We start from the raw sequence: 27,676 nt of genomic DNA, 5'->3' as shown, positions 1-27,676 counted from the left end.
CAGCCGGTCACATCTATTTAAACAACTTTCAGTCACTTCCTGGTAAACGTCCACAGCTTTTTAAGCAAAGTTTGCAGAGCAGGACTTCTGTTATGAATTATGGTTCATTTCAGTTGCACAGTATTTCTTTTTTTTGTGCCATTATCTGTAACAGTTGTACATACAGACACGTTTCAGGGAGATGTCTGGTCCTTCTGTACGTTTAACTGTTGGCAACAGGAGGACATCAAGTGCAAATTGTGCAGTCATGTTAGTGTACTTCAAATCAGGAAGCTTAGGCATGTTAATCTAGTGAGGATCTGACTGTGATAAGGATTTGAAATAAATACACTTCTCCAAAAAATTAAAGAGGATTTTTTTAATCTGAGTTCAGCATCAAGTCAGTTAAACATCTGGGATATTAATCTGGTCAGTTAAGTAGCAGAGGGGGTTGTTAATCGGTTTCAGCCGCTTTGGTGTTGAAATGAAATTAACAACCGGTAAATTAGAGGGGCAGCAATGAGATGACCCACAGGAATGGTTTTACAGGTGGAGGCCACACTAACATTATTTTCTTCAAGTTCTTTTTACTAGTTTTACATTTGTTCAGGCTGAGTGTCACTACTAGTAGCATGAGGTGATAACTGGCAGTCCAACTCCTTCAGGATGTCACATCAGCACGTACCATTGTCAGAAGGTTTGCTGTGTCTACCAGCACTGTCTCAAGAGCACAGAGAAGATGTCAGAAGGTCCCGGCATCAAGGAGCTTGATTGGCATTTGCAATAGAACACTAGAATTGGCAGGTCTGCCACTGGGCTTTTCACAGATGAGAGCAGGTTCACCCTGAACACGCAACAGACATAAAAGGACTGGAGAAGCCATGGATAACATTCTGCTACCTGTTATATCGTTTAGCATGACTAGTTTGGTGGTGGGTCAGTGATGGTCTGGGGAGGCATATCAATGGAGGGATGCACAGACTTCTACAGGCCAGACAACAACACCCTGAGGGCAATTAGGTATCAGGATGAAGTCCTTGGACCCACTGTGAGACCTCATGTGGTTAGAGTATGCTGTTCCTGGAACATGATGGAATTGATGCCATTGACTGACCCCCATGATTGCCTGACCCAAATCCAATAGATCACCTCTGGGACATTGTGTTTTGGTCCATCCAATGCCGCCAGGTTGCATAGACTGTCAGGAAGCTCAGTGATGCCTTGGACCAGATACCCCTGGGCATCATCATCATCATCATCATAAATATCCAGGAATATTTCCCCCCCCCCCCATTGAAATCTGATGTGTTTACAAAGTGTTTCTTGAATTTATTTGAACAGTGTATATTGTATTATTGTGTTGTTATAAATCACACTTAAGTGTGCGTCTAAGACTTAATAACACAGAGGTAGTTCAGTGAATGTGCTGTGTAGCCATGTTGTTTTGAAAATGAAATGGATAGCAGTAATGACAGAGATACACACCTTCTCCACTCCCTAACAGAAAACAGTTACATTTTCTTGGCAGGCAGATGTTGCTCAAATTTCTTGGGGAAGCCACTCCACCCAGTGTTCATGCTGTCCAGACATGCTCGAGGAATGCCCTCGCTTTGTTTGGGGCCTCTCAACTAATTTGCCGATGCCACGCTGTAGACAAGAACTGACAACTTGGTCACCACAAAACAGGCTGTAAATTTGCTTATATAGTAATTGTAAAGTAAAACACACAAAGTGATTGAACTGATCTTTTATTTGTTAGGTTTTCATTGGAATAACACGAAGACTACATGAGGGCATTCAGGGGGCAGGGCCCTGACGACGTGCTAAACAATAAATAGGAGTAACATGCTGGATGTTAACTGCGCTACAGAGTCAGTCTCGTACACACGCACACAGAATGTGAGATGGTTTGGGTTTTCACCTCTATCATCACCTCCTGTTAACAGCTCCAGAGGCCGACGAGGTGTAGCTAAGAAAACGGAGTTGGCTTGTCTGCACATGCACACACACATGCATGCACGCTCACGTACACACACTCACACACAGTGTAAAGATTCCAGTCTAAAAAATGTTTACTAAATTACACCACAAATTCATGAAGCACGCTAAAAAACTGTCACTGGTGTCTCGTGTGAGTCAGCTCCCATTTGTCTAAAACAGTCACACACAGCAAGACACAATCACCAAGTACAGTTACTTCAAATAGTGTTCTTCTGGTTTGTTTTTTTAAGAAGGAACTTCAGCAACGTTCGCAACACTGGAGTAAGCACTGCACAGCATTTCCTCAAGCTGTTATCCCTATGCAAAAAAAAAAAAAAAAAAAAAGAGCAGGACCAAAGATTACATTTGATATTGGAGAGAGAGAAATGTAGCACCAAACTGGCCGTAACGCTGCCTAACTACGCAGGAGGATTAAACACAGCAGCTGCTTTTGTGTCTGAAACAAGCTTAGCATCCTTCGTTTCACCAGGCCAATAAAGCCTCAGATAAGAAATAAATACTGCTAATGCCAACAATTCATACAGGTTCATGCTTTTAACACCCTGCAAAATGCCTCTTTGCCAAACAGCAGCACAAGTTCCTCCTGACTTCTCATTCAATTTCAACATGCCACAAACTTTCTTGCTCACCTTCGCCTCGCTCTCACACACCTCGTGCTCTTTCAAAGCACAGTCAAGTGAGCGTGTGCGATTTTGTACCTTCATTTTCCCACATGCTCTATCTCATCTGTGTCCTAATCGTAGCACAGTGCTGTATCCAACAAAGCTTCAGTCAACAAATAGAAAAGTCCCTCAAAAAGTCTCAATTTGGTCCCATAAAACAGTATTTCCCATGGTATCAGTCTGTACGAACTGGTAAACCGAGCACTACACATGCAATTAACTTATATTGTACATCTCTCCCTTTCATTATATCCTGTATACTGGAACAAATGTTATCGTTTACATCATTTAATCAAGAAAAATGCACAGACCATTAGAATTAAACAAGAGAAATGTTAACACTTAAAACTGGCAGTATCTTTCAGTCCTCAGGTGTATTTGTCCAAATCTTTGATTCACTGGACTGAAAAGAGTCCTGACGTTCTAGAGGCCCAGCCTCCAGTCTCGTGCCGTTTGATTCAGTTTCCGTTCATCTCCAGGGATCCTCCTTTAGGTATGAGCAGGCTCATCCGGCCTGTGGTGCTGGCTGCACTCTTGATCACCTCCATCCATCTGTAAAGAGGAGGCAGCAGACGAGAGTTTTTTTTTTTTAAGGTCACGATCTCTCGGGAATGGCAGAATAAATGATAAACAAGTCGGTCTGCTCGTACCTTTCGAAGGTGTACTCGCTCTCTGCTCTGAAGAAGTAAACATGGGACTTGAACTGCAGTTTGAAGACGTACTCCTTGTGAATGCTGTCCGACTCCTCGGGGGTGCTGACTGTGTAGCCGAGCAGGGGCAGACTAGCCAACGGGAAGTCGTCCTGCAAACAACAACGACCACAACAACACCATCAGACCCTCTCACCTCACTTGCATATTTGTACTTGTTTTGTACTCTAGAAGAAAACATTGATCACAGGAAGCGATGGCTGACCTGGTGAGTCTTGTAGAAGAACAAGCAGAAGTTGGTAAAAACAACCCAGAGCTTCTGCCAGCCGTTGCTGTTCTTGAACTTCCTCAGGAGGTATCCTGACAGCTGGTTCTGTACAGAGGACGTTTAGACATTCATTACTGTGAGTGAAGTTTAGACACTGGGTCAGTGATTAGTGGCTGTGTGTGAGTGACGGCTTGTGGTATATGTCACTGAAAAGTTCTGACTCTTTCTAATCACGTGTCTGTTTTGTGCCTTACAGTGTCTATAAAAAGTTTATCTTCAAGACAATTGTGGTTTAATACAACTCGGTTATTGGATCAGTTACAACTCCACTGCACCAATTAAAGTAATTAGTAAAATGATAAAAGGTTAAACACAGTGATAAGACTGGGCTCTCAGGTGATAGTACAGGGTCAACACACAGCAGCAGGTACAGTAGGCTAAGCACTATTATTACATCTCAACAGTAAACATTCACCACACTGCACAACAGACTTCAACTCTGAGGTGTGTACATGCACGGTTTTCCTGCGCAATGAGGGATTACCGGTGACTTCCAGTTAAACCTATCGTTATTCTGGCAAAACTGCTGGCTTGTTCTAACCTGTCTTACAGCTTTTGCTTCTTGTCATGGGCTAATTTGTCGAGATTACTGTGGTGAGAATGTTGGGGGGGAAAAAAAAAGTGATCAACTAATGAAATAATTAACATTGTTCAGGAGGAATTTTAGGATATTCTGTCATATTCCTTAGATGTCTCATGTGTGTGGTTCTGTTAAAGTTGTTCCATAGCATGTCCAGGCCCTGATGCAGCAAAACAGGCCCAAATCATGATGTTAAAAAACAAATGTAAGAATTAAACAGGATTTCTTTTCTGGCATTACTTTCAGCACATTGTATTTGTTAATAATTTTGACTTAAAATCACATTTTATGACAAATTAATGCAGAAAACTATGCAAAAAAAAAAAAAAGGTTCACTTGCCACTGTATGTAGGTTTTGAATGTGTTTTCTTGAAATATTCTACTAATCCCATGAGGAAATTGTTCAGGACGGCTGTCACTGCAGGTGCTACTAAATAATTCAGTGTCTTGCCCTACCAACTGAGACACAGCTGGTTATTTAGATCTGATGAAATATGATGCATCAATATATATAACGAGCCATGTTGTTTTGAAAATGAAATGGATAATGTTTTTCACAGGCTTCCAGCTTGAGATTTAAGTGCATGATTAACAGGCATTCATTTGGTTAGCTTCTAACGGCTCCAGTACCTGGTTCATGCGCAGGTAATCAGTGAGAGAGAGGTTCTGGTTTCGGTACCAGCAAACATGTGTGATGGTGTTTGGTCTTTGACCCTGACCGAGGAGATAGCGAGGAGGAAGCTCTGGTGAGACAGCCGGAGAGCCGAAGACTGAGGGTGTGAAGAGACGGAGAAGAGAAGAAGAAAGGGTGCAGAGAACGTGTTAGAATGTTAACTTTGAGAAGAAGAAAGAGGTGAGTAGAACCAGAACCAGGAAATCCTCCAGGTCTGTAGAGTAAAAATGTTAGTGTCAGAAATGATGACTTCATATATGAAAAGGAAGACTGAACACAGTTTAGTCAAACAGCAGATACGGGAGAAATCCTGGACACCGACAGTCACAGGGGGGAAAAAAAAACAACATTAGAAGAAACTGAGGGATAAGAAAAAGATTGTGAAACGCCAATAAAACCCCTACAGCCGATAAACCTGAGTCCAATAATGATGTGACTAAATGTATTTCTGGTCAGTTTTTGTGAGCGTGTGGATGTGTGAATCTGTGTGCACGTGTGTCAGTGTGGGCGGAGGAGGAGTACCTCCACAGCCAGGCTGTGATCAGACATAGACACACTGGTGTTGCGGTGCCAGCACACGTGCATGGTTGTGTTGGCACGGTGATGTGTCTGCTTATCCAGTGAAGTATGGGAGGAGTTCATGTCATCCTCCGACTCCTGCTCCAGAGAAACCTCGTCAGATGATCCTGAGGGAGGGGGACGAGGGGGGGGCAGGAAGATGTGTGGAGGAAAGGGATGAACTGTACATTTGAATGACAAGTGTTACAAGGAAAATACAAAACAAGCACCCAAAACACACACTTCCACCACAGTTACAGCACACGAGGAGAGGTCAACGAGAGCTCTTACGGTTGGAGCGATCACCGAGTTCGGCATCGAGGAAGATGCTGGATTTATCTTGAGACTTCTTGGCCAGGTCTATAGCTATGTTCAGATCCTCAATCCACTTCCCCATCTCCACCTTAGAGCTACACACAGAAGACAAAAGTGCAGTGAATGACACCGATCCAGTTGAACTCAATAGTCTAACATCGCTTTTCTTTCCACCTCTCACCTGGCAGCAACTACAATGGTTCTTTGAGCAGAGTAGATGGTGAAGCAGTGCGGGACTGACCATTCATTTTCACTTTCCTCTACCTGCAGACAAAAGACAAAGTCAGATACATTCAACCAGGTGGAGGAAAACAGTTGCATCCTCAGTGTGGTGAGCTGAACAAATGATTTAAGATTAGGAAAAGAAAGAGTGGGAAAAAATTCTCAAAATCTGACTGATGCCAGAGAGAGCGAGCTGCCAAAGAGCCTCTACATGTACTGTATGTGTGGAGGTAAACTGTGGTGTGATGTTCTTTTCCTTCAGTGTCCAATTATTATCCATGTCAAAACACATCTATCAGCTTTGATTCTGGATATACAGCATGACCACAGAAAGCAAAAACGGACATGATGCTGCGTCTTGAGTCTGCTAGGTGTGCTTTTTTTTTTCCTCCTTTGTCTACAAAAGCATGGGAGAAGAAGGGAAGGGTTTGGGCATCCAGACTGGCAGAGCTCAGAGGACTTACCGGTGCATCCAGCACTATGAGCTGCAGCCAGGAGTAAAGCAGAGACATGCAAAGTTAGGAGACCCAGGCCCTCCCTTCTCAACAGAAAGCCACACCAATAGTCAATATGACAAGTTCTAACCTACATGTCCTCGTCATAGCGTTCCCCAAGTCATAGCAAGATCTTTCCAGGAGTGATGTTGGATAAAAAGGGGCAAAAGACCAGTTTGTATACTCACTATCATGCCATGAAGAGGCAGCTGTCCGTGCACTTTGAACTGATTAGTTGCCGTAACACCTTTGCTTGTGTAGAGGAGCATGTCTGAGAACTGAAAAGACAACAGAAACAGTAAAAGCTGATCATTAACAGCTGCTGAAGTTTTAACTAGACTTTAGGTGGAGTTTTGTACTAACCAGGAAAAACATTCTCTGCTGCAGCCCTTTCTTGGTGAGCTTGTAGAGACAACCCTCTCGAATGAACTCCTAAGAAACATACATGAAGCTCATCACACACTGCATGTTGAGTTTTTTTACTCAGTTTTCCAGCGCCCCCTACCCTCCTGTTCTGTTTCACTCACCCTGCCTGGTGCTGTCAAGTTCTCTATACCGATCAGGTCTCTCTGAAGCTCCGTTAGCTTTTGGAAATTCTCCAGCCGGATAAGACTGCTCTGCAGCTGGGTGGCTATCTCTGCCACCTCCTTCAGAGCCTCTGTCAAGAAAAGGATCAGAATCCAAATCTCTGAATTCAATACTGTGTCAGAACACCAAGTCAAATCATGAACGCAGCACATTTGGTTTTATTTGGATCAACTGGCTACGTGATAAAAGAGTAAGGTGGTGTCACATAATGAGGTGAAAGAACCTAAGCTTTAGAAAACTCACCTTTGCAGTCGTCATGGTCGCGGTGAGCAGGGGAGTAATGCTTGCATAATCTCTCCAGGATGAGTTTGTAGTGCATGAGGCGCTGGATGGGCTTGAGCAGGAATGTGTTGAGGGGCAAGTAGCAGACCTTCTGCAACTCGAACTCTTTGTATACGGTCTCCAGCTTCTTCAGTCTCTTGGTGGCTTTCTCCAGCTCTGTCAGCACCTCATCATGCTTCTGCAGGTAGCCGGTGAACTCCTGAGGATATACATAAAACACAGGTTCATGTGATAAGGGGCAAACATTTAAAGAGATGATGATGTACATTCAAAGTCTTCTCACCTTAAGGGCACACATGTTCCTCAGCATCACATCACCAATCCTCTGGTAGTCCCCTTTGACATGAGCATTGGAGCGTCCCTCCCTGAGGAAAATCGTTATCAGTTGTTTTTACTACCATCTCTTCAGAGGCTCTCATGTGTCCTATCACACAACACTCATGCAGCACCTACCAGAGAGCCAGCCTCTGGTCTAACTCCTTGAGGAAGCCACGGTGGAACTCATAGATGGGGTCGATGTTGGAGAAGAGCAGGGTCATCAGGCCCTCGGGCATGGCGTTGTCTTTGATCACAGCACTGCGGAACCACTGGGAGCAAGAGAAGAAGAAGAAGCAGAAGCAGCCTATAATTATCATATGTCACGTGTACATGTTACAATGAAATTTGTCCTGCATTTAACCTGCACTGTAAAACATTCACAAAATCTGATTTCTTTAGTTCTAACAGAGATAAAGACCTAAATGAAATAGCTTCATAAACTTTTTTATAGAGCTAAATGTATATATAAAATAAACTCAGACTATAACATGATGAGTATTATGCCATGCTCTAGTATTTCAAAGGAAAACTGAAGTCCTAAAGGACGACTCACCACGGTGATGACCTCGAGGTCTTTAAGGTATGTTCGCTCTGTGGTCAGAATCTCTTTGGCAATGAAATAGGCTTTATCGGTGGGATATCGCTGAAAGACAAGAGGAACATTCATTTCAAAATCTAATACCATTATATATTTTGCTGCAAGCTGTGATTTCTACTTTTTAAAAGGGATTGTGAGGCGGGGGGGTGGATGGAAGGGTGGCATGCAAACAGTGTACCTTCCTCCTGCCCTCCTCCTCCTCCTCTAGCCTGGCATTGCTGCCCACCTCACTCAGGATGGGGCTTTGCAGGGGCGACGGGGTCTGGCCTGGTAGGCTGAGTGTTGACATCTGAAAGGAGGGCGACAGGCAGAGGGGACCCTTTGAATTGAAGGGCGAGAGCTGAGGGCTATCCACGACCGAATCTGTGGAAGAGAGAAAAGAGAAATTAGTTGAATGAGTCGAGTCAAATCAAATCAAATCCACATTGTTCTTAAATGAGATTATAGTAGGAAAGAATCAAAGGGGTGAAAAGGATGCAACAAACAGGCCAAACATGATCTTCTGATATGGGCAGAGTTCAATCAACAATCACGCTCTTCACACCAAATGGAACTTAGCACATTAGCAGATTTGTGACAGTGCTACAATGTGTAAATGTAGCAGGAAATGTCATCTTCACCTCACCCGTTTTCCCACAGTTATCTTATTTTTCCAGAGAAAAAAAAACACTGCAGCACTTTTAACACAAACATATGCAATGGCTCATCATGCACTCTGGCCACAAATGAAAGGAGAGAGAGCAAAGCAAGTAATGGTTCCCACATTTCTTCCCCCCCCCCCTCACCCTCCATCACCTCCACCATTGTTTTCAGAGCACACTACAAGAAGGGTGAAGGCTTCACTGCCAACTTATACGAGCCCGATTCCATTTCAGACCACTGGCTCTGCTGCTTGTGCTGCTTGTGAGCTTCACAGGAGACAGACAGAAACAAGTCAGGAGACAGAAACAACAGAAGAAATGCTCGGCTATCGTCTTTACAGTCACACAGGTCACCACAGCTGCTCTTCTACTTCTATTAGAGAGGAAAAAAGAAAGAAAAAAAAAAGGAGAGGGGGAAGGCTGAGATGAGAAAAAAAAAAAAACAAAAAAAAAACATCACTACTTGACCCGGAAATAATTGCTCAAAGACTTATCAGGAATGTGGCTTGTCTGGGGGGCAAATAGTTGTTTATAGTTTATCTGGAAAGTCCCACAGGGGATGACATATGAGGAGGAGGAAAGAGTGGACATCAGGCTCCACAGCAGGAGGACAGGGGTTTGCTGTGGAATGACTTGGCACAAAGCCCATCTAAACAGTGAGCACACATGCTCAGCTGGAATTAGGTCGAGGAATCTTGTGTACGAGTTTCACCCAACCCCCAAAAAAGCAGGCATGCCTGTTAAAAGGAAAACAATTGTGTGTATTGATTTACTGCAAGACCGTACAGGCTCCTTTTTTCACATGGTGTTCCGCCAAAAAGCACGTCATACTCACGGGGTGATTACCTTCTACTTCACTAGAAGCACGTGTGATGCAGTTGTTCAGTTTGGGTTACTGAGAAGTTCTAGACAATTTGTACAGTTCTGATTCCAGACGAGACCCCACTTCTTAAAAAAAATGTTACACGGGGGCTCACTGGTCCTGCAAGTTGCTTCCTTTCAAATTATTCAAAATATGAGGTGGGTTATACACATATGCACAGTATCTTTAGTCTACGCCGTTAGTATATTCATAATATTTTTCCTTGTCCAACTTTAAAATGAGAGAGGTTCAACAAGAAATTGTGCTCATTTATCCATCTGTAGCTGCAATTATTGCGAGTGCTTCTTTCTGCGATTGCTTCCTTATTTCAGTCTGCATCTCAAAAAGAATTTTAAGTCTGACATTCATGGTACCCAAAAGTGATTACTTTATTCTTGAGAGGAACACATACAAACATTAAGTACAGATTGTTTATAATTAGTAAATATACAAGTTCAAGATTAAGTGATGATTACTTGATGCCTAAGTGCAGTTAAGCTGGTTATAATTGTCAGCCTGTCATTAGTTAGTTGTGATGTAGGAATATAGTAAAAAAAGAATCAAGGCAAGAAGATAGCTCAAGACAAACACTTCATCAGATCACTGAGCTCTACATGGTCTACTTAGTAACTGATGGCATCTGAACAAAATACTGTTCCTCTCCAACATTGCTGGAGAAGTGACACAGAAACAACAGTCACTTGTGACTGTAGACACATTTGCTCATTCTTGTTTAATATTGTCAAAAAATGGTTGTGCACCATCCTTAAAATGACAATGAGAACAGGTGAGTGTTTAAAAAGTATCTCCTGATGACTAAAGAGAAAAACTCTCAAGTTAGAAATCCCCTTTCCTTACACGCACGCACACAAACACAATCACACACTCACACTCAGCAGAATCATTGCTAAGCTACTGAAAAGTAAACATGAACTTACACCTGAGATATGCAAGAAACAATATTGTATGAATGGTGAAAGTAAGTGTGTTAAGGCACCACGGTGCAAGTGCTGCAGATAAAGACAACTCTGTAACTTGTACAGAAAAAAAAAAAAAGAATATAAAAAATTTTACTTTGCAAATGAAATCTGCCTGCAGGCAGATTGAAGAGGAAAAGGAAACTAAACAAATATTACTGATTAGTTTGATGTCAATTGGCTTTTTGTGTTTTATGGCACGCTGATAAATCACTTCAAGACAGACTTGACAAGACCAGACCGCAGACACATCTGAGGCCTGGAGCGTGGACAAAAATCGTTTTAAAAAATGTTTTGTGCATGCTCGTATATTAGCAACTGACCACATGACTGCAAACATTTGTTCCCACATCAGCTCTTTAAAAAAAATAAAATAAAAATTGTTGGTACAAAAAAATTATAGCTACTGTGCAAAAATACCCTCATTTCCTTATTTCTCGTTCCCCTTAATATAAACAAAATACCATGTTAATGGGCACGTGAAGATGCTAATGCCAAAACCAAACCCTGAAACATGCTAAAGGCAACAGGTCAGAAGAACAGACAAGGGAACATCAGCCTTTACCATACACTGCTGATGTAATTAAAGTTTACAATGCTGAAAAAGGGTCTGAAAATGACACTGTGGTTCTATTTTAAGATGCCTCACACTCTAACTGGGAGTAATTACTAAGTACTACTGTATCAAAAACTGTTAGTTTACTAAAGCCTCACATGTTTGTAGTATGATACATTCATTTTGCACAAAGTGGTGTTAACAGCGTACTAAATGGCTCACTAGTACACTGCCTACATTCTTAAACTAAACACAAAGCAGAAATGTCAGTTTGTGTCGATTTTGGTGAGATTATATCCTTCAGATATCATGATCCTATATAAAATAACTACTACATGCTGTGAACTAGACTGATGTGAGAACCACTTCAGCCAGCAGATGTCAGTGATGCACAAAAGTGCAAATGAAAGAGTGGCTCTATGGGATGTCTTTTTAATAGTAGGCCTACAAGGATTCTGCAAGGATCATTAACCTCAGACAACTGTTGACTTCATTTTACCCTGAGATTAGAGACATTAATGATTACCATCTACTGCAAACACTGCACAAGAGGTATCATCTGAGAAACGACTAATATTAAGTGTTTAGGAACAGTGCTTTGTCAATATTATCACATTTTAAGCTTGCTCGGTGGTCACATTATAATTCGGATATGGGAATATGGGATTACTTTAATTACTTACGTCATTTACAAACTAAAGTTTCTTTTAAAAAAAAAAAATGTTGAACTAGAAGAACTTGAACTAAATTAGTATAGCTTCAGTATGTGAGGGCATATCTAACAGATCATTCTTCTGCTAATTTGTATATATATGTACAATATGGTGTTAACCAGTATTTAAGATGCTTGAGCTTTCAAAAGAAAAGCACAAAACATTTTGAGTTTTTGGAAATACTGGAGGGATATACTCTATTTTCACTAAATAGGCAAAGATAAGACAGCCAGGTGAAAGTCACAGAAATACAATGTCATTCAGAAATTGGATCATAATATAGGCCAATACTTAACTAGCTAACTCAAATAATCAGAGTTAGCTGGGAAGACAGAAATAAATTGACGATGGCTGGGGTACCAAACAAAGATTTAAAAATTAAAGCATGTGACTAACGAGTATTCACTACAAAGATGCACATTAATAATGATAGGAGTGTAGGATGTTGGAAATTAGCTGCAGAGCGCAACACCAGCAATAAACGTACAAGCTTTACAGTTTCAAATGGTGCATCTATTTTGTATTAATCTGCTTTATGATGGTTAAATATGTAGTTAATGTCAGAAGTTGTTAAACTTCAATTTAAAAAAAAAAAAAAAGAAAAATACGCTGCTGCTTTATCCAAAGAGTCTACATTACATTTTAATATGAGAGGGTGTAGATGGGTCTGAGAGTGCAAGGGCCTGCAGATTGTGGCACTGAAGGAGGAACCCCTCTATTCCACCACTTCCTGTCAGCGGATTACTGTAAAACAGGTTCTGCTCAGGGGGAAGAACACTGTCCGAACCCCAGTCAGAGTCTGAATCTGAGCTGCCGTTCCCTGAGCCCTCAGTGGCTGTAGGCGGGTAGCTAAGCTGCTCTAGCTGCTCTAGCAGGTCACTAAACTGCACAGCAGAGCTGCTTTCAGAACGCACAGAGTATGCTGGGAAGTTGACCATCGAGCTGGCCTCCGACTGAATATCAGAGCCTGGCAGGCGAAGTGAGGAAGAGTCAGGCCCTCCATAGCCCACAGACATGGACTCGCCAGCAGAGCTGAGTCCCAGGTTGTCCAGAGAGCTGCACTCAGAGCGGTTATTCACCAAAGAGCTGGTCTCAGAGTGACCAATAATGCTATCAGGGAAGGGATTGTTATTCCCATTCAGGTCCTCTATACCCACACTAAAGATCCTGTTTTTGCTGAGATCAGAGTTTCCCACATAATCAAACTCTTCTATTTTATCATCGAGCCCATAGGAGTAGGCCTCTGCCCCCCCGCCATAAAAGGAAATTTCTGTGGGATCATCATCTATGAACTCCTCAGTAACATGCAGCGGTGAGTTGCACATTGAGAACATTGGATTCTGTTTTGCACGCAAAAGTTCTGCCTCAAAAGCCTCAGGTGTAAGAACCCCCTTTCTCTTTCCTGCACCCCCTCCCAATGAGCACCCAGTTCCCCTTCTCCCACCAAGAACATTATCCTCATTGCCATTTTTGGAGGGCTGAGATTGGGATGTGCCACTCTCTACACACACAAACAAGGGGCTGCAGTGTCCTGCTGCCTGATTGTTAGGGGCACCTTGAAAAGCGTAGTGAGATGGGGAAGCAGGCTTGACAGGTTCCTCCTTCGGAGGGCTGGGGGGTCTGGCAGCTTGCCGGCGGGGCTGAAGCTGCTGCTGCTGCTGGAGAGATGCTGGAGACTGGTTCAGTGTCGTCAAAGGCTGGGTCTGAGGTTGGAGTTCTGTTTGTTGGAGGATGCCAGAGATGTGTGCTGGGTGGAAGGACACGGTAGCAGAGGAAGGGGAGGCTGAGGCCCTGAGACCGTCATTGAATGACAAACTCTGAAACAACAAGGAACATGAGGGAGGACAAACAAAGTGGAAAGTAATAATGAAGAAAACGGTATTAGTGTATTCACTATGGTGCAGTATGTTTATTTTTTTGTTTAAATTTGTTGCACAAATATAACATTGCAGCTCCACTGACCTGTTTTGGCACGTCTGTTGCTATGGATCGAGAGGACATTCGTATCTTACTGTTCCTCCTGAACAAGAAAGATTCGAATAATTTTGACAAAAGCAAAGCAGAAATATTTCAGTGAATACTTAGAAAGAATTACAAAGTATAAACCAAGACTGTTTATACTGCATATGGAGACACACACCTCTGGTATGGTGTTCTCTTTGCTCCATTTTCCCTGACATACTCCACAAGTTGTTTCTGGGTCCTCCCACTGACAGAAAGAGTTTTCAATCAAAACACCAAGTAAAACAACTCAGCTTTTTGGATGAAAATTGTTCCTATAACCAGGCATTAAAAGAGAACTGCCTGAACCTTTGTTCCTATGTGATTATTTAATACCTGTATCTAAAGGATGAGCCTCTATTGAAGAGCATGGTTTTGGATTTAGGTTGGGGTTGGTCTAACAAACGGAAAAATGAGTGGTACTCCACGCAGATCTTCCAAAAGATTTTACACTGGTCCCGACTGGCCATCAGGAACTCCAGAGTATCTTCATGGGGGCCCTGAGAGCAGACAGAAAAAGACTGATAATGAATAACATAATATTTCTGGTTGGAATGAATCGGAGACAAACTGAAAAAAAACATACAACTTTGGTGCACACTAACTGGTAAGATGTTATTGTAATTTATACATACATGGACCTCTGGGTGGAGTTTGATGAGGAACCGTTTTCTCTTGAAGCTAAGTTTGCGAATCTTGGACCAGTTGAAGGTATTTATTTTTGTGTGACCCTGTTACAAAGAGAAACAATATCTAGTAGCACTCTCAAGGACTAAGAGCCACATTCAGAAACAAAGCTGGTATGAGAGCAAAAGTTACCTGAAAAACCTGAAGACCCATATGAGCAACAGCCAGATTGATCTTAGTGCCTTCCCGGTCAGCTGCTGGGTGGAAGCGGACACCATACATCTCCAGTTTACGAGCAATCTCCAGAATTTGGAAATCTGATTCAGCAGGAGTCTGGCCCCTGGAGGGGGGAAGGCAACGTAACAAACTTACAAACATTAACACTTTAACATGTGCTCTTCTTCTTGTTCTCAATATTTCAGAGTTGTGCAAAATTTTACCCTTTATCTTATAGGATGTTAGTGCTTCGATTAACTGGCTGACAATATAGTGATGTCCGCTCTCAGATACTGTTATCACTTTGGGCCAAAAACAGAAACTTTCAACTATGTATCCAAATAGACCAACATAATGTGCAGAGTTGTTTAAGGTCAAGTGCAAGTCTACTTTCTTTCAATTGACAAATACTGTCAATACAAATTATATCCATCAAACCAAACCTTAGCAATTGTCAAAGTAAAAAAAATCTTAATTAGTTTAATTAACATACTCCCAATAAGCAGCCAGAGGAGTACATTTGGATGATTAACTTTGCTCAATACACCGACTGGCTGCATACTAGACAGTATCAATTAATAGTGAAAGGTTGTGTTGTGATTAAAATTTTCTCCCAGAAATGCAGTAATGCAGAATTTCTCAAGTCAATTCTTCTGCAGGCCAATAATAATCATCACAATTATCCTTCCTTGTGCAGCACAGAGTACGTGTGGAGAGCCCATTCTGCAGTTTCTATTTCACCACATCAGATTTAAAACAAAGATCATGTCTTGTTTGCTGGGTGGTGTGAACTTAGCGCTCTTCTAACTTCGAGGATTTGAGAGGCATTATCTAAAACCATGCGATTACAACCAAACAGCATGTTAGGAAGACATATCCATCCAATCATCACCACATTCTAATTTTGTTCATCCGTTAAGCGGCAAAATCTCCTTAGGGCCCTCCCCTGCCCCACTGGCCTTATGGCTAATATGCCAGCCAGAGCAGGGGATTAGGCCAGGGAACTCGCTGCTTGTGCTTCCACACTGGGAACCAATGGAAGAGATTAGCAAAGGTCTTTAGAGCCACCTAAATACACTGTGTTGGAAAGAGCTCCTATTGGCCATAGGATAGTACTGTGCTAACAAGTAGGCTGGTGGTGGGAAAAGTGCAGCAGGTTTTGTGATACTGTGAACCCTGAAATGGGGCATACCCTCTCATTATAGTTGTTATGCAAGAATACACAGATGTCTTAGTTCAGTTACCTTTTAATACCCAACACTAAACTTTTGTGCTTAAGGTCACAAATGGATCATGGATAGTGACACACACAGCGTATAAACTACAGAAACTGTGATTGATGTGTTACACTTCATAGGATATAATTCTGAATAGCACATGGTCCAAAAGACTGATAATGACAGCATTCATTCAAAACCTGAGAAATTGGGTTATAGGTTAAGAGTTCTAGTTCAAGTTCCTTCTACCACATAGGGACGCAAGTTAACCAATAGTTAAATTCACTGAAATTGAAATGATACCTTGAAAACAAATATTTAGTGATACAGGAGAGAACTTAACACTATATTTGATTTTGGAGCCAGTGTATTAATTTATACTTTTTACAACCACTGATGCTGCTTCTAACTGATCCTGTATTTCCTTTTGGGTACTTTGATTATGCCTATTGTAATTTGTTTTTTTACAAGTTGCTGTCTACATCCTCACACCAGTAAGGGATCACACAAATCCACAATGTTATGGCCGTGCTTTGGAGGCAGGTCAGACCGCAACAGCAGAGCTGTGTCAATGTCACAGTAGACTGGCTTAACATGTGGTCAGGACTACAAAGCAATGAATCACAATTGCAGTACCCCAATTATAATTATTGCAGCAAAGTTGTTTTTGTGCATGTGTTTTGAAAAGGACAATAGTTGTGCTTTTATTTCTTAGAATTTAATGTTTTTACGTTTTGCTGTATTTCAAGAGACATCTAAGAAAACATGATGAGGAACTGAGTTCAACAGACATGTCCAGTCAGCTTCTGTGACAGAACGATCTGCTGGCATCCTGCCAGACAGCTACTTCTGGTTTGATGCAAACTGGTCTACATAATGAGTGACCCTTTTCAGCATATCATATTCAAATCTCCTAAGAGCGCCACATAAGAAACGCTGCAGCCACAAAGGCAAATGGCAGGACGAGGTAACAAAAATGCAGACTGCGAAGACAACAGAAATACAAACATGTCGAAAAGATGATGAGATGATGATGGGCATCAGCACTTACAGGTGCCTGCGGTGGAGCTCCATGATTCTCTCTTGCACCTTCTCTTGGTAAGGCAACAGCTTATTCATCCTCAGGAAGTCCCTGTCAGCTGCATCATCATAGTCACCAATCTCCGCTGTGGTTTATGGTAGAATAGCAAAACATCAGTTTCTTTGTACGTAAAGGGATACTCGGGTAACATATTAACAGAGGTTAGCCAGCTCTATTTTAAGTGTGTGCAAATTAGTTTTGATAGGGATTAAACTGAGTGACTTACTTTTCAAGTTCTAGTTCAAGCTTTGAAGGATGCCCAATTCTTTTGAATCCGTTTTCTTTTGATTTAGAATACTTTTGCTATATTACACAATGTGTGGCGTTATTCATGAAGCCATTACATTGAAATATAAAAATACAACAGCTGTGAATACTTGTCACTTGACATCCCCGTTTTGGTTGTTTAATGTTCTCAACATATGCCTGTATATCTTTGACTTATCTTCTGAAAGTGCACAATTAGTTTTGTATCAGAATTGTTCCTAGTGTTAATGCCATCTCCTGTTTCATCTAGTCTCTCTGTGACCATATTTAGTTCAGGGGATGTTGTGTAATATACCTTTAGGTGGAGGTATTTTTTTAGTATGCCAGAAATGCTGCCTTAACGCTAAAGAAAATTACAACGACAGGAAAATGGCATTTTTAACTTGTGTCTCTTTGTTGGAGTAAAGCCGTCTAATCTAGTTGCTACACCTCCTGTAAATAATCAAGTTCACTGGAATGCAGACATGGTATTAAGAGAATTAACTTAATCTGGTGCGATATGTTTACAGTGAAATGTCCCAAATGAACAACCAACAAAATTTGATTGAGAACCAGTTTAAAAACATACACTGGACAAGGTGAGAGGCCAGCAGGGCTCCAGTATTTTCAGTGCAGATCAACCTGCCCTCCATAAGATCTCTTTTCATCTGCAGAGAGAATAAGTACCTGCAAGGGGGAAAAAACCCACGGAGGCTTAGTGTCCATCTGTTTATGTTTGGTAAATAAGCATGAGCTGAACTTATCGATTCATCTAACCATCTTTAAGAAAGTTAAATATACCCTTATAAAAATAAAAATAAAGGAATCACATATTTGAACGTTTATTAAAGTAAGAATACACAAAAGCACACTTTTCCATAATGAAAACCTTGCCCTGGAATTTTTGTGATGCCTTTCGTTTGTGGTAGAAGCCAAAACAAATACACACATTGACCAAATACCTTAGTGACTGCAGCTAAGCAGTGAAAGAATTTCAAAAACATTTTTAGGAATACAAATACTACTAAGCACAGAAAACCATAACTGTGAGGTTTTGAAAAGGGAAAAAACATCAGTTTAGTTTCTAAAGCCTCTCTACACAGGCATGAGATAAATGTAATATCCAGTGGGAAATTACAGTCACTGACCTTGTGTACTCCTCGTGCAGCTGACCAGGGTCTGGAGGAAAGAATTTCACCGAGAGTCTAAATAGCGTATTTGCTGGTCCTGAAAGACGTTAAAAACACACCATTAGCACAGAGATATATTTTCAGTGAGTGGAATTTGACTTATTTGAGCTCACTTACTTCTGACTTGTTTCATAATGGGTTTTGTGGGTTCCAGCCAAACCTAAAGAGAAACTGCATTATCTTCACAATGTCAGAAGAACATTTAATGACATTTGACAGTTGGTGACCTCTCTACCTTATAAGATGTGTTTACTAAATTCTGTGTCAGTGTCTTGATGACTATAGTGTTATGTGGCACAAAGAGTGATCTCCTACAAGGCTATGGGCAACAACTGGCTTTAAAACAAACCTCACTCTAGGAGCCTGCTTATTACATCTGGGCCTGATTGAGGAAGGAATGTGCTAGATCCAGACAGATACATTGAAGAAATTGGTATCAGCTGATTTGCCTAAACTCTTCTTTCTACATGTGTGTGCAGGACACCAAAATATATTCATATCCAATCTCCTGACAACTAAACATTGACTAATTATAGATCTATTAGTTAAGTAATATTTTTACAGCTGCCACTTTAAGATTCTCAAAGATTGTTTTCTGTTTTTTATATTTTACCTTATTTCATACATCTAGTTTTTGTTAACTACTTGTAAAGTAACTAAGGTCAGTTCAAGTACAAAACAAAATTTACTTAAATAGGTCAAATGCCAGTCAATTACACAAATGCGATGTGCTTTAGCATCAAGTCCACACCAGCCATTGCTGGATCAAGCAAGCATCTCTAAGTTGTCACTGTTTGGATCTTTTTGATCATATCAGCTCACCACCAGTTGTGATTCAAACTCATGTATATATGCTGCTCTCATATGGTCAATAGAGCACCTCACTGTTTGTGTAGGCATCTTAGTAAAAAAAATAAAATAAAAAATAAAAAATAACTATCCAAAACTGCACTGCAATAAAAAACAAAACAAAACAAAACAAAAAACATACTGTATGCATTAATTATGGTTTCCAGCGCTTAAGCTGTTGAACATTTAAGCTAAATGGATAGTGAGTCTTATTAAAGTAACAAAAACGTCTCTCTCTTTGAAGACAAGTGTCATATCTCTTCTCTGTTGCTTTACAAAAGCTTCCTGGTGGTCTTTAATTCCACTTATGTTTCTGGAGGAATAAAGCAATGGAAAGTATGACACTTGTACATGTGCCAAACAAGTAAAGCTATTCCTAGATTATACGCTGCTCAACTCTAGTAAAAACAACACTACTTCACTGTTTACACTGTGGAGTTGAGAAATTACTTAAATATTGATTTTGTTCCCAGACTCAAGTGCTGTTGCCATCAACCTATGACCTTTGACCTTTCAAATGCTGCTTTAATCAATCTGTGTGTCAGTTCCTGGATATTCAAGGTGTTCGTTTCAAACAGGAAACAGAAGACAGCGTTGCTGGTGTACGTACCCAGTTCATCTGCATGTTCTGAAACTCAAGGCCAAAGTAATCACTCTCTATGAGGTTGCCACTGTGGAAAACCTCAGAGAGGAGAGCCTGTCCAAGAGCTTTTGGCTGAAATAGAAAAATGTTTTATTTTAGCTCCATCACTATGCAACACAAAGATCATACTCCATGTGATCATATACATAATACAGTAAAATGTCAATGGTTGGATGAATTGCATTGATTTGACTTAAAATAAAATGGCCAGAAGTAAATATAAAAAGAAAACAAAACAATTTATACGTAGAATTGGGTCAGGAAGCCATGCTTGGTGGTAATAGTGAGCATTGTAAATGATCCACTTCATTGTGTGTTCCATGTTCCATCTCTCTATTGACATTGTTCCCTTTACGTGAATGAGCAAATTAACTGCAAAAATATTTCCTACTGAACATTTGCCATTGCCCTGAACAGAGTGCAGCAAAGTCACAAGCAGGAAATCTGCTGAAGTTTACCTTCTCATCGCTTTGGGGATTGTTTTCACTAAATGAAGAACTAATTACTATGTACAAAGCACACACTGCACTTGAGGTTTGGAACCATAGCCTGTGACTTTTTGAGAAAATTACAGCCTTAAACATCTGGTTGTAATGTGAAATAGTATTTTTAAAAGCCTTATAAAAAAAAAAAAAGAACTTCTTTGCATTGGCTAAAGCAAAGCAACTCAAAGAGTGCCAGGAGATTTAGTGTAGTAAAGTATTTTCATTACTTTGATACAATCATATGTTCAGCATTCACAAAATCTATAAACTGCAGGTGAAACCTACTGACACAACAGCCATAAATTCAGGAATCTGTTGTAAAATGCCCCTTTTCCATGCATTTACAGTGTCCGATTACAGCTGATCTAAACCAGTGAACAAAAACTGGTGTGCTAAAATACTTACACTGTCTGGTTGTTCTTGAGTGGAGGCCAAACATACTATCCAGACAGCACCAGTAGGTATTCAAAATGCATTAGTGGCCAAATGCAAGGAACATTTAAGGTATTTTGTCTCAGTATGACCCGTTCATTGGGGTTTAGTGAATACCAGTTTAACAAAGTAACACACATCATAATACACACAAATACGTAGTAAAGTAATCATATAATGAGCTTGAAGCAGTTGGAAGCTATGCCAGAAGTGTTTTGTAAACAAGGCTATTAGACAAAAACACAAATCTCCACTATGGATAAAGACAACATTACCAAATAATAGTTGCCATTTCCTCCAAGTTTCCCTTTTAAGGTTTTCAATGTTCACATCTTCCAATTGTCATGGAATGTAAAGTCAGACTAAATTCAGACCAACCTGTGTTTAAATTTATGTTATGATATTTATGTTTTATATTTGCAATGTTAAACAGGTATAATGTATAATATATATTCACTTTTCCCCCCCCAGGCATGATCAACTACTTTGTATGGACTGGTGTGCTTTCATAAGCCCCTCCTTTGTTACTTGTTAACCCTCGGCAGGAATGTTGAACTACATTCAGAGCACTCCTGTCTCGAGGGAAAGTAAAAGCCTCCTCTTGGACAATCAGCCTTATCTTACACACTGAGAAGGACTGATGACATTTTTCAAAGAGATTTAATTTCTCCCAGAAAGCTAGCCGAAAGGACAGGGTACACTGCTCAGATCATGCATCTTCTCCTGCATGAATAAACAAAAAGTGTTTTTTTAGTGTAATTTTGATTGAATTTCATAGCAAAACAGACATATAGACCTTCCTCAAATGGCTGATCAAGTTGGGTTACTTGCATGAGCAATCAGCCACTGTATGCACTGTTGGCACAGAGTTATTACACCACCCACGAAAAATGCTTGGGATCTCTGAATTTTACAGTAAAAGAAACAGTGGAAGAATTAAGGTTATGTGACTAAAGCAATGAGCAAAGCTGAATTGAGATCATCCCCACCCCCAAACATTTAGGTATTTTATGTGTGTGTAGCAGAATCCGTGTGATGTGTCAGTGAGCTGCAACATTAAGGCAGGTCAGTGGGTCACCCAATCAAGTTCCAAAAGCCGGACAGATTATGGCAAACAGATGTTTTGCTGGGAGACAAATCTTCCTGTGTGTGTGTATGTGCGTGTGTGTATGTGCGCGCACAGAGAAGGAAAACTAAAAACACAGGTGTAACCCAATATTATTTAGCCTAGTTCAAATCCAGGGCTTGGGTGTACCTTGCATGACAGGTTAAGCATGGTTTGCTGAACAGCAGTTGATACTCCCTGGCTATCAGTGACTGGTGCTGAGCAGTGGTAGAACCTCCTACTGACAGAAGGGGTGTGTTGGGACTTGTATTTGGCACAGTGGGATCTACGTTGTTTAGGCTTTGCCACCAGGAGATATCCTGCCGATATACATTTTAAAGCTCTGCACATCAGTGGCCACTTTCACAAGTCTGTGAGGAGAAATTCTGAAGTTCAACAGGTTCTTCAACACCTTAAACTTAATGCCATCTTTCATCCTATATCAGTATCACCACTGATTTCTTTCTTCTGGCTTTAGGACATACTTTTGGACAGTTGGTCAGGACCTTTGTTGGCACATAAACACTACATAATGGTAATCTGGATCAGGTGTTTTAGTGTGCCTGCTGCTCAAGTCACCTGTGTAATACCACCTTCAGCTTGACTTTCAAAACAGAAAAACAAAGACTGAGATGTGAGGTAGGTGGAACCTCCTAATGTGGCAGCTAATTACTTAGCAAAAAAAATAACAGTTACAGAAGGACAGATCTGTAAACTGCAGCATATAAGATTGTTTGAGACCTTAAACGGTCTTTAGATTGTTTGGATACTAGCTACTTCAGTACACAATTGGACATTGTGGGTGCTTTGTAGAGACAAGAGCTAAGTGCTCAGCTGTAGTAGTTCTAATGAGGAACAAGAGTACTCCTTTTTGACTATACACATATGAGCCAAAACCTTACCAGTCAATACAGCACAATACTCAAAACAACAAAAAGACCATTTACACAGTTTTTGCCGATTTTCACACTGTTCAGATTTCATCAGTTTCTCGTAAGAAAGGTGAAAGTTAAAAGTAATACTCCCACATTACCACTGAATTGCACGTTTCATCATCTGGTTCTGACAAAAATCAAAATGAGATTCTGTTAGAGGCCAGTGGTTTAAATTCCTAGGCCAAACTTTCAGCAGGACTACACTCGTGGCTGGGTCCCCTCCCCCAACACCTCTGCTCAAACTTTGTACTGGCCATGACTGCCAACTATGAACTGCCCCTCTCTCTCCCCCTTTCTTCTCCCAACCCACTTGGTTGTCAACCTTGCTATTTATGTGCTTGTTTGCCAACACTAAAAGCAATGCTCAGATTCCCTCCCACAGATGCCCCGACTGTACTGCATTTTCACACAGCTAGGTTCCACGTCCCACCCTCGGTCTTTTTGCGAGTTTTGAGCTGGTAGTTAAGGCCAGTAAAGGGGCTGGCTTAGCTGGATAAAAGAAGCCTGTGTTTCCTTGTCCTCCTGGCCCTGCCTCCCTGTCCAGAAACCACAAGACCGAGCTTTCTCCTGTGCTGGCTGTGGGAGGGGCCTGTGGACGACAGCCATGCAAACAAATGTCTGCTGATGACGACCATGCTGGGTACCTGCAGCAGATGAAGTCCAACAGATCAAAGCACATGTGCTCTGATCTAATCTGTCTTTTGTAGTTCCAGGCTAAAGCCATTACAGGGCCATAAATCCATGTATTCTATCACACCATATGTTCACTTTGCCATTTTCACAATAGATACAATCTACAGCTAGTAAGAGCTGCCAGAAATGTACAAGTCTATAAGAGAGAAGAGTGTTAACAGATTTTTGTTGCAAGCATATTTATTCTTCGCTATACAGTGTACAGTAGGAGTGGCAGGAAACGGCAGGTGATAAAGACTGCACACAAACGTAAGATATTTGGGCAGCTGAGCAACCAAACATTTAACACTGCAATTTTGTACAATATGCATGAAGGAAAACTACACTTCTAAATCAAAAAACAGCTACGCTGCTTCATTTATTCTTACGTAATGTATCTGGGGTGAAACAGACTTCTCAAGTGGAAGTTGAACACAAGTTGACTAACAGAAGTACAGCCCTGTAGGCATTCAGTACACACAAATACTATTCTACCTCCAGCCCACAACTCCTCAGACTGAATGAACAGAAACATTACACAATGTTGAGCAGTGGTGAACAACAGTGTCTCTCAGAGGCCATCTTGCTCCCGTCAAATTGCAGCCTGCTTGACACCAGGACTGTCGTCATTCTCCTTTTGCAGCTATTTATTTCTGTCTGCCACCTCCTATCAACTCTATGCCAAGAGCTTACTTTGAACTCTCCAGGCCCACTTTAGTTGCGCTTCAATACGCAGGGTTTAATATCTTCCTAAAACTGACAATAATGATCTTAAGTTACTTTTCCTCTAGAACGAATGGCACACAGACTGACTTCCTGACAAATTAAACTTGTGTCTGTCACTGTTTATTAGCTTAAGACTTTGAGAGAACATATGGTGCATAAGATTATGAAATGTCCGTCTCAGCAGTGCCCCCAAACTACATCTGCCAGAACAGTTACTGTTTTGGCTAAATGAAGACTTAGGATAGAGTTGTTACAAGGTAAAACACTTAACTACTCACAGCACAAATCCGGCAATATCACAAAAATAACTTCCCCATTTATCGGGCATTGATTTTTTTTCTTCACTAAGGGGACTCCACACAAATGACAGGAAACCTGCTCTGATATAGTGGCTTCCTTATTACTTCCTATTTGCCTTCTGAATACCTCCTACAGTGACTACAGTAAGTAAACATTAGATAGCACTATCACAGCATGGACCTAAAGGTTTGTTCAAACTAACTGTAAACATTTACAAGGGACTGACTTTGGAAAATGATAGAAAATGGAAAATGAGGGTAATTGAGTACTATGGCAAAAATAATATTGTGTAAAATCTCTGAATTTCACAGTATTTACTTCAACCAGTGTAATATTCTATTTTGTCAAAAATAATTACAACACAGATAGATTTCCAGATAAAGATAAGAAACACTGATTTCCTAAGTGGCTGTGGCAGAAGTGATGGTGACAACTAGAAAGAATGACTGACTGTCCTGTCTGCAAAACCGATAGGCAATAAGCCAATGGTAAATGTCAATGTTCTCAGATCACGTTAGGTTGCTCAAATCTTTGGAAAATGAAATAAAGTGCTACTACCACCACCACAATTTGTACATGAGCAGAAATCACAGACAACAAACTTAAAAAATGCCCTAGTGAGTTACACCAAGTTGCCTGAATAAGAAGCCTTAAGGAGGAAAGGATTTCAGCACCAAAGCCATCTGGCAGCTGTCACCAACCCAAGCCACACGCAAGCTGGGTATCCCAGGACCGTAAGGTAGAAGATATAGCAGGCTGTGTAACAAACTGCTGGCTTATCACACTGTAAATACATGAGGATGACAAAGAAACAATGAGGCTTTGCTACAGCTAATGAACAACTTACATCTATATCAAAGAACTCCTGGGAGTCATCCAGCCCCTGCACACGGATTTGCAGTCCTCGTCCATGGCTTTTGCTCCCACCGATCATGTTGCCACTGAGGCTCTGGCCCGGCTCCAAAGTGCTGATACCAGCATTGAACTGGGCTCCCAGCCTTGTGCCAGGGGTCTGCAGGACCCGGTACGAGCCCTCTAACTCCCCCATGACCGCTCAGAGCAGCTCCTTCGCCTCACTCCTGCAAACGCAGAAGACAGCGGAAATCAAAGTGGGGATAAAGTGCAAAACACAATCAAACACGAGTGGTTCACAGAATGTGTCATGTTGTGAGGGGCGATGAAGCTGCCATGAACCTCTGCAGGCTGCAGCCAACTCCAGGTGACGACTGGTTTAACAAGTTCCTGCACGTTTTACTTGAAAACGAAGCTGTTCGTGTCCATGTGGGATTCATTCAAACCAACTCTGACATATCTGAGAGCAACAGCTAATATTAGCTAAAAACTGTAGTTAGCATTTAGCTGTAGAGATAAAAAAAAAAAAAAAAACTAACCGAAAATACAAAACAACAAAAAAACGACGGCGTCACCTAATTGGCGTGTGTTGCATGTGGGCCTAACTTGGTCAGAAGGACTTTAATGTCGCCGTAACCAGCGTTTTTACACCGAAAAGAGAAGAAACTTTACGAAGTGCAGAAATCTGAAACGAACATTTACGGTGAGGTTTGTTTTGTGGAGTAGAGGAGCTCCGTGGACACGAGTTCACCGACGACGAGCGAACCCACGAATAAAACACCTTTCACCGTGTTTTCTCTCCGCTCACACGAGAACGTGTAAATGTGTTGAAAGCGTCGATAAAGCAGCGTTAAACTCACCGTTGTTGTTGTTGTTGTTGTTGTTTTTTTTGGCCGTGTGGAAACTAAATGCTAAAAGTTAGGAGCCCCGAGGAGGACACCGCTCCGCTCCATGGTCGCCGTCGTCCAAAGGAGTGCGCACTCACGCTGCTTTGTGATTGGCTGCGGCGGCTCCGTGCGCGCTGCCATTGGTGGAGAGGAGGCTGAGGATCGTAGGCTGACGAGCGAAGATTTACCTTCCTCTGCTGGAAATAGCTCCCGGGGAGGATGGAGAGTGAGCGGCGACTCATTACAGGCCTCTCATGTGGCCTTTTAACGAGGGGCCCCGTGGAAAAAAAAACTAAAGTTCAAACAGCTACGTGTGTCTGATCCCACGGACAACCTCTTACCTGTTGTACAGCGCTGTGAAAACCTGCAGTGGAAATGAAATGATGGCTGTCTTTTCTGATCAAGGTGGTGCTGTCATGTCAGCGGCTTTTGTTTTGTTGTGTCTTGACGTTTGTGTGAAATAATAAGTGGGATCCCACTGTGGGCCCTGCACCTATCAGCCTGTACATTTAATAACACTTCTCCCTCACTGCAAGAAGGCTGTTTGTCTGTGATAGACTGGCCACCTGTCCAGGGTGTACCCCGTCTATCGCCTGATGACAGCTAGGACAGGCCCCAGCACTCCTGCGACACTTAAGTGGACAAGAATGGGTGAATAGATGGATGGATCTCCCTGAACATTAGGTCATAGCGTGTGCACGCACACAGGTGAGCAGCTCTGTGATTACATCAGTCACTTTGCACTTTGCTTCTTTGTTTAGTGGCTGCACTTCGATGATAAGAGTCAGACTGAACTAATTCATGAGCACTAGGAAAAGACAGGCCTGGCACAGGAATGGAGCTCCCCCTGCTGTTTTCCTTACAACAAACAACACACTGCATCAATGAAATGGGAAGATTACTTGAAGATTATCTGTCAGCATAGGCGACAAAGTACTTTTAGATTTTAATGTGCAATCCTGAGATACTTTCCATGTACTAGAGTGTTTTTTATTCCATATTGCGTTCACCTTTACTTCACTATAGTTCACAGGAGACGATTCTACTTTTTATTCCATTCTCCTTCTCCATTCATTTGACAGTTTTAGTTACTAGTTACTTTTTTCAGGGGTGAGCAATAATAATATTAATAATACAGTAAATTAATAAATAGTGACATATTAACCTGTTGTTACTGCTACAAGTGGTTATAATCAGCTCGATTCTTTTTTTGTT

At 41.4% G+C, this 27,676-nt stretch overlaps 1 protein-coding gene across 5 annotated transcripts; it reads right to left on the bottom strand.

The window, feature by feature from the left end:
* Nucleotides 1–1,714: 1,714 nt before the first annotated feature.
* farp2 (FERM, RhoGEF and pleckstrin domain protein 2) lies at nucleotides 1,715–26,565 on the bottom strand. Of its 5 annotated transcripts, none has more exons than XM_026344927.1 (27): nucleotides 26,435–26,565; nucleotides 25,570–25,801; nucleotides 20,035–20,139; nucleotides 18,693–18,735; nucleotides 18,534–18,612; nucleotides 17,975–18,072; nucleotides 17,110–17,224; nucleotides 14,818–14,965; nucleotides 14,634–14,729; nucleotides 14,335–14,498; nucleotides 14,138–14,206; nucleotides 13,960–14,017; nucleotides 13,553–13,814; nucleotides 8,427–8,611; nucleotides 8,204–8,293; nucleotides 7,786–7,919; nucleotides 7,616–7,697; nucleotides 7,294–7,531; nucleotides 6,990–7,120; nucleotides 6,826–6,894; nucleotides 6,651–6,740; nucleotides 5,928–6,010; nucleotides 5,723–5,841; nucleotides 4,831–4,970; nucleotides 3,558–3,665; nucleotides 3,293–3,444; nucleotides 1,715–3,194 (listed from the first exon to the last, which is right to left on the bottom strand). In XM_026344927.1, the coding sequence occupies exons 2-27, from the start codon at nucleotides 25,768–25,770 to the stop codon at nucleotides 3,101–3,103; spliced, it is 3,153 nt and encodes a 1,050-aa protein (XP_026200712.1). In that variant the 5' UTR covers nucleotides 25,771–25,801; nucleotides 26,435–26,565; the 3' UTR covers nucleotides 1,715–3,100. The 5 variants fall into 5 exon arrangements, with proteins under 5 accessions (XP_026200712.1, XP_026200713.1, XP_026200711.1 ...); XM_026344928.1 differs by lacking the exon at nucleotides 4,831–4,970 and adding an exon at nucleotides 5,396–5,559 and having other exon boundaries at nucleotides 8,475–8,611; XM_026344926.1 differs by lacking the exon at nucleotides 4,831–4,970 and adding an exon at nucleotides 5,396–5,559 and having other exon boundaries at nucleotides 25,570–25,802; nucleotides 26,439–26,565.
* Nucleotides 26,566–27,676: the final 1,111 nt, after the last annotated feature.

The sequence above is a fragment of the Anabas testudineus genome, chromosome 4 (assembly GCF_900324465.2).
Source record: "Anabas testudineus chromosome 4, fAnaTes1.2, whole genome shotgun sequence".
Classification (NCBI taxonomy): domain Eukaryota; kingdom Metazoa; phylum Chordata; class Actinopteri; order Anabantiformes; family Anabantidae; genus Anabas; species Anabas testudineus.
This window is presented reverse-complemented; position numbering and strand designations above follow the sequence as displayed.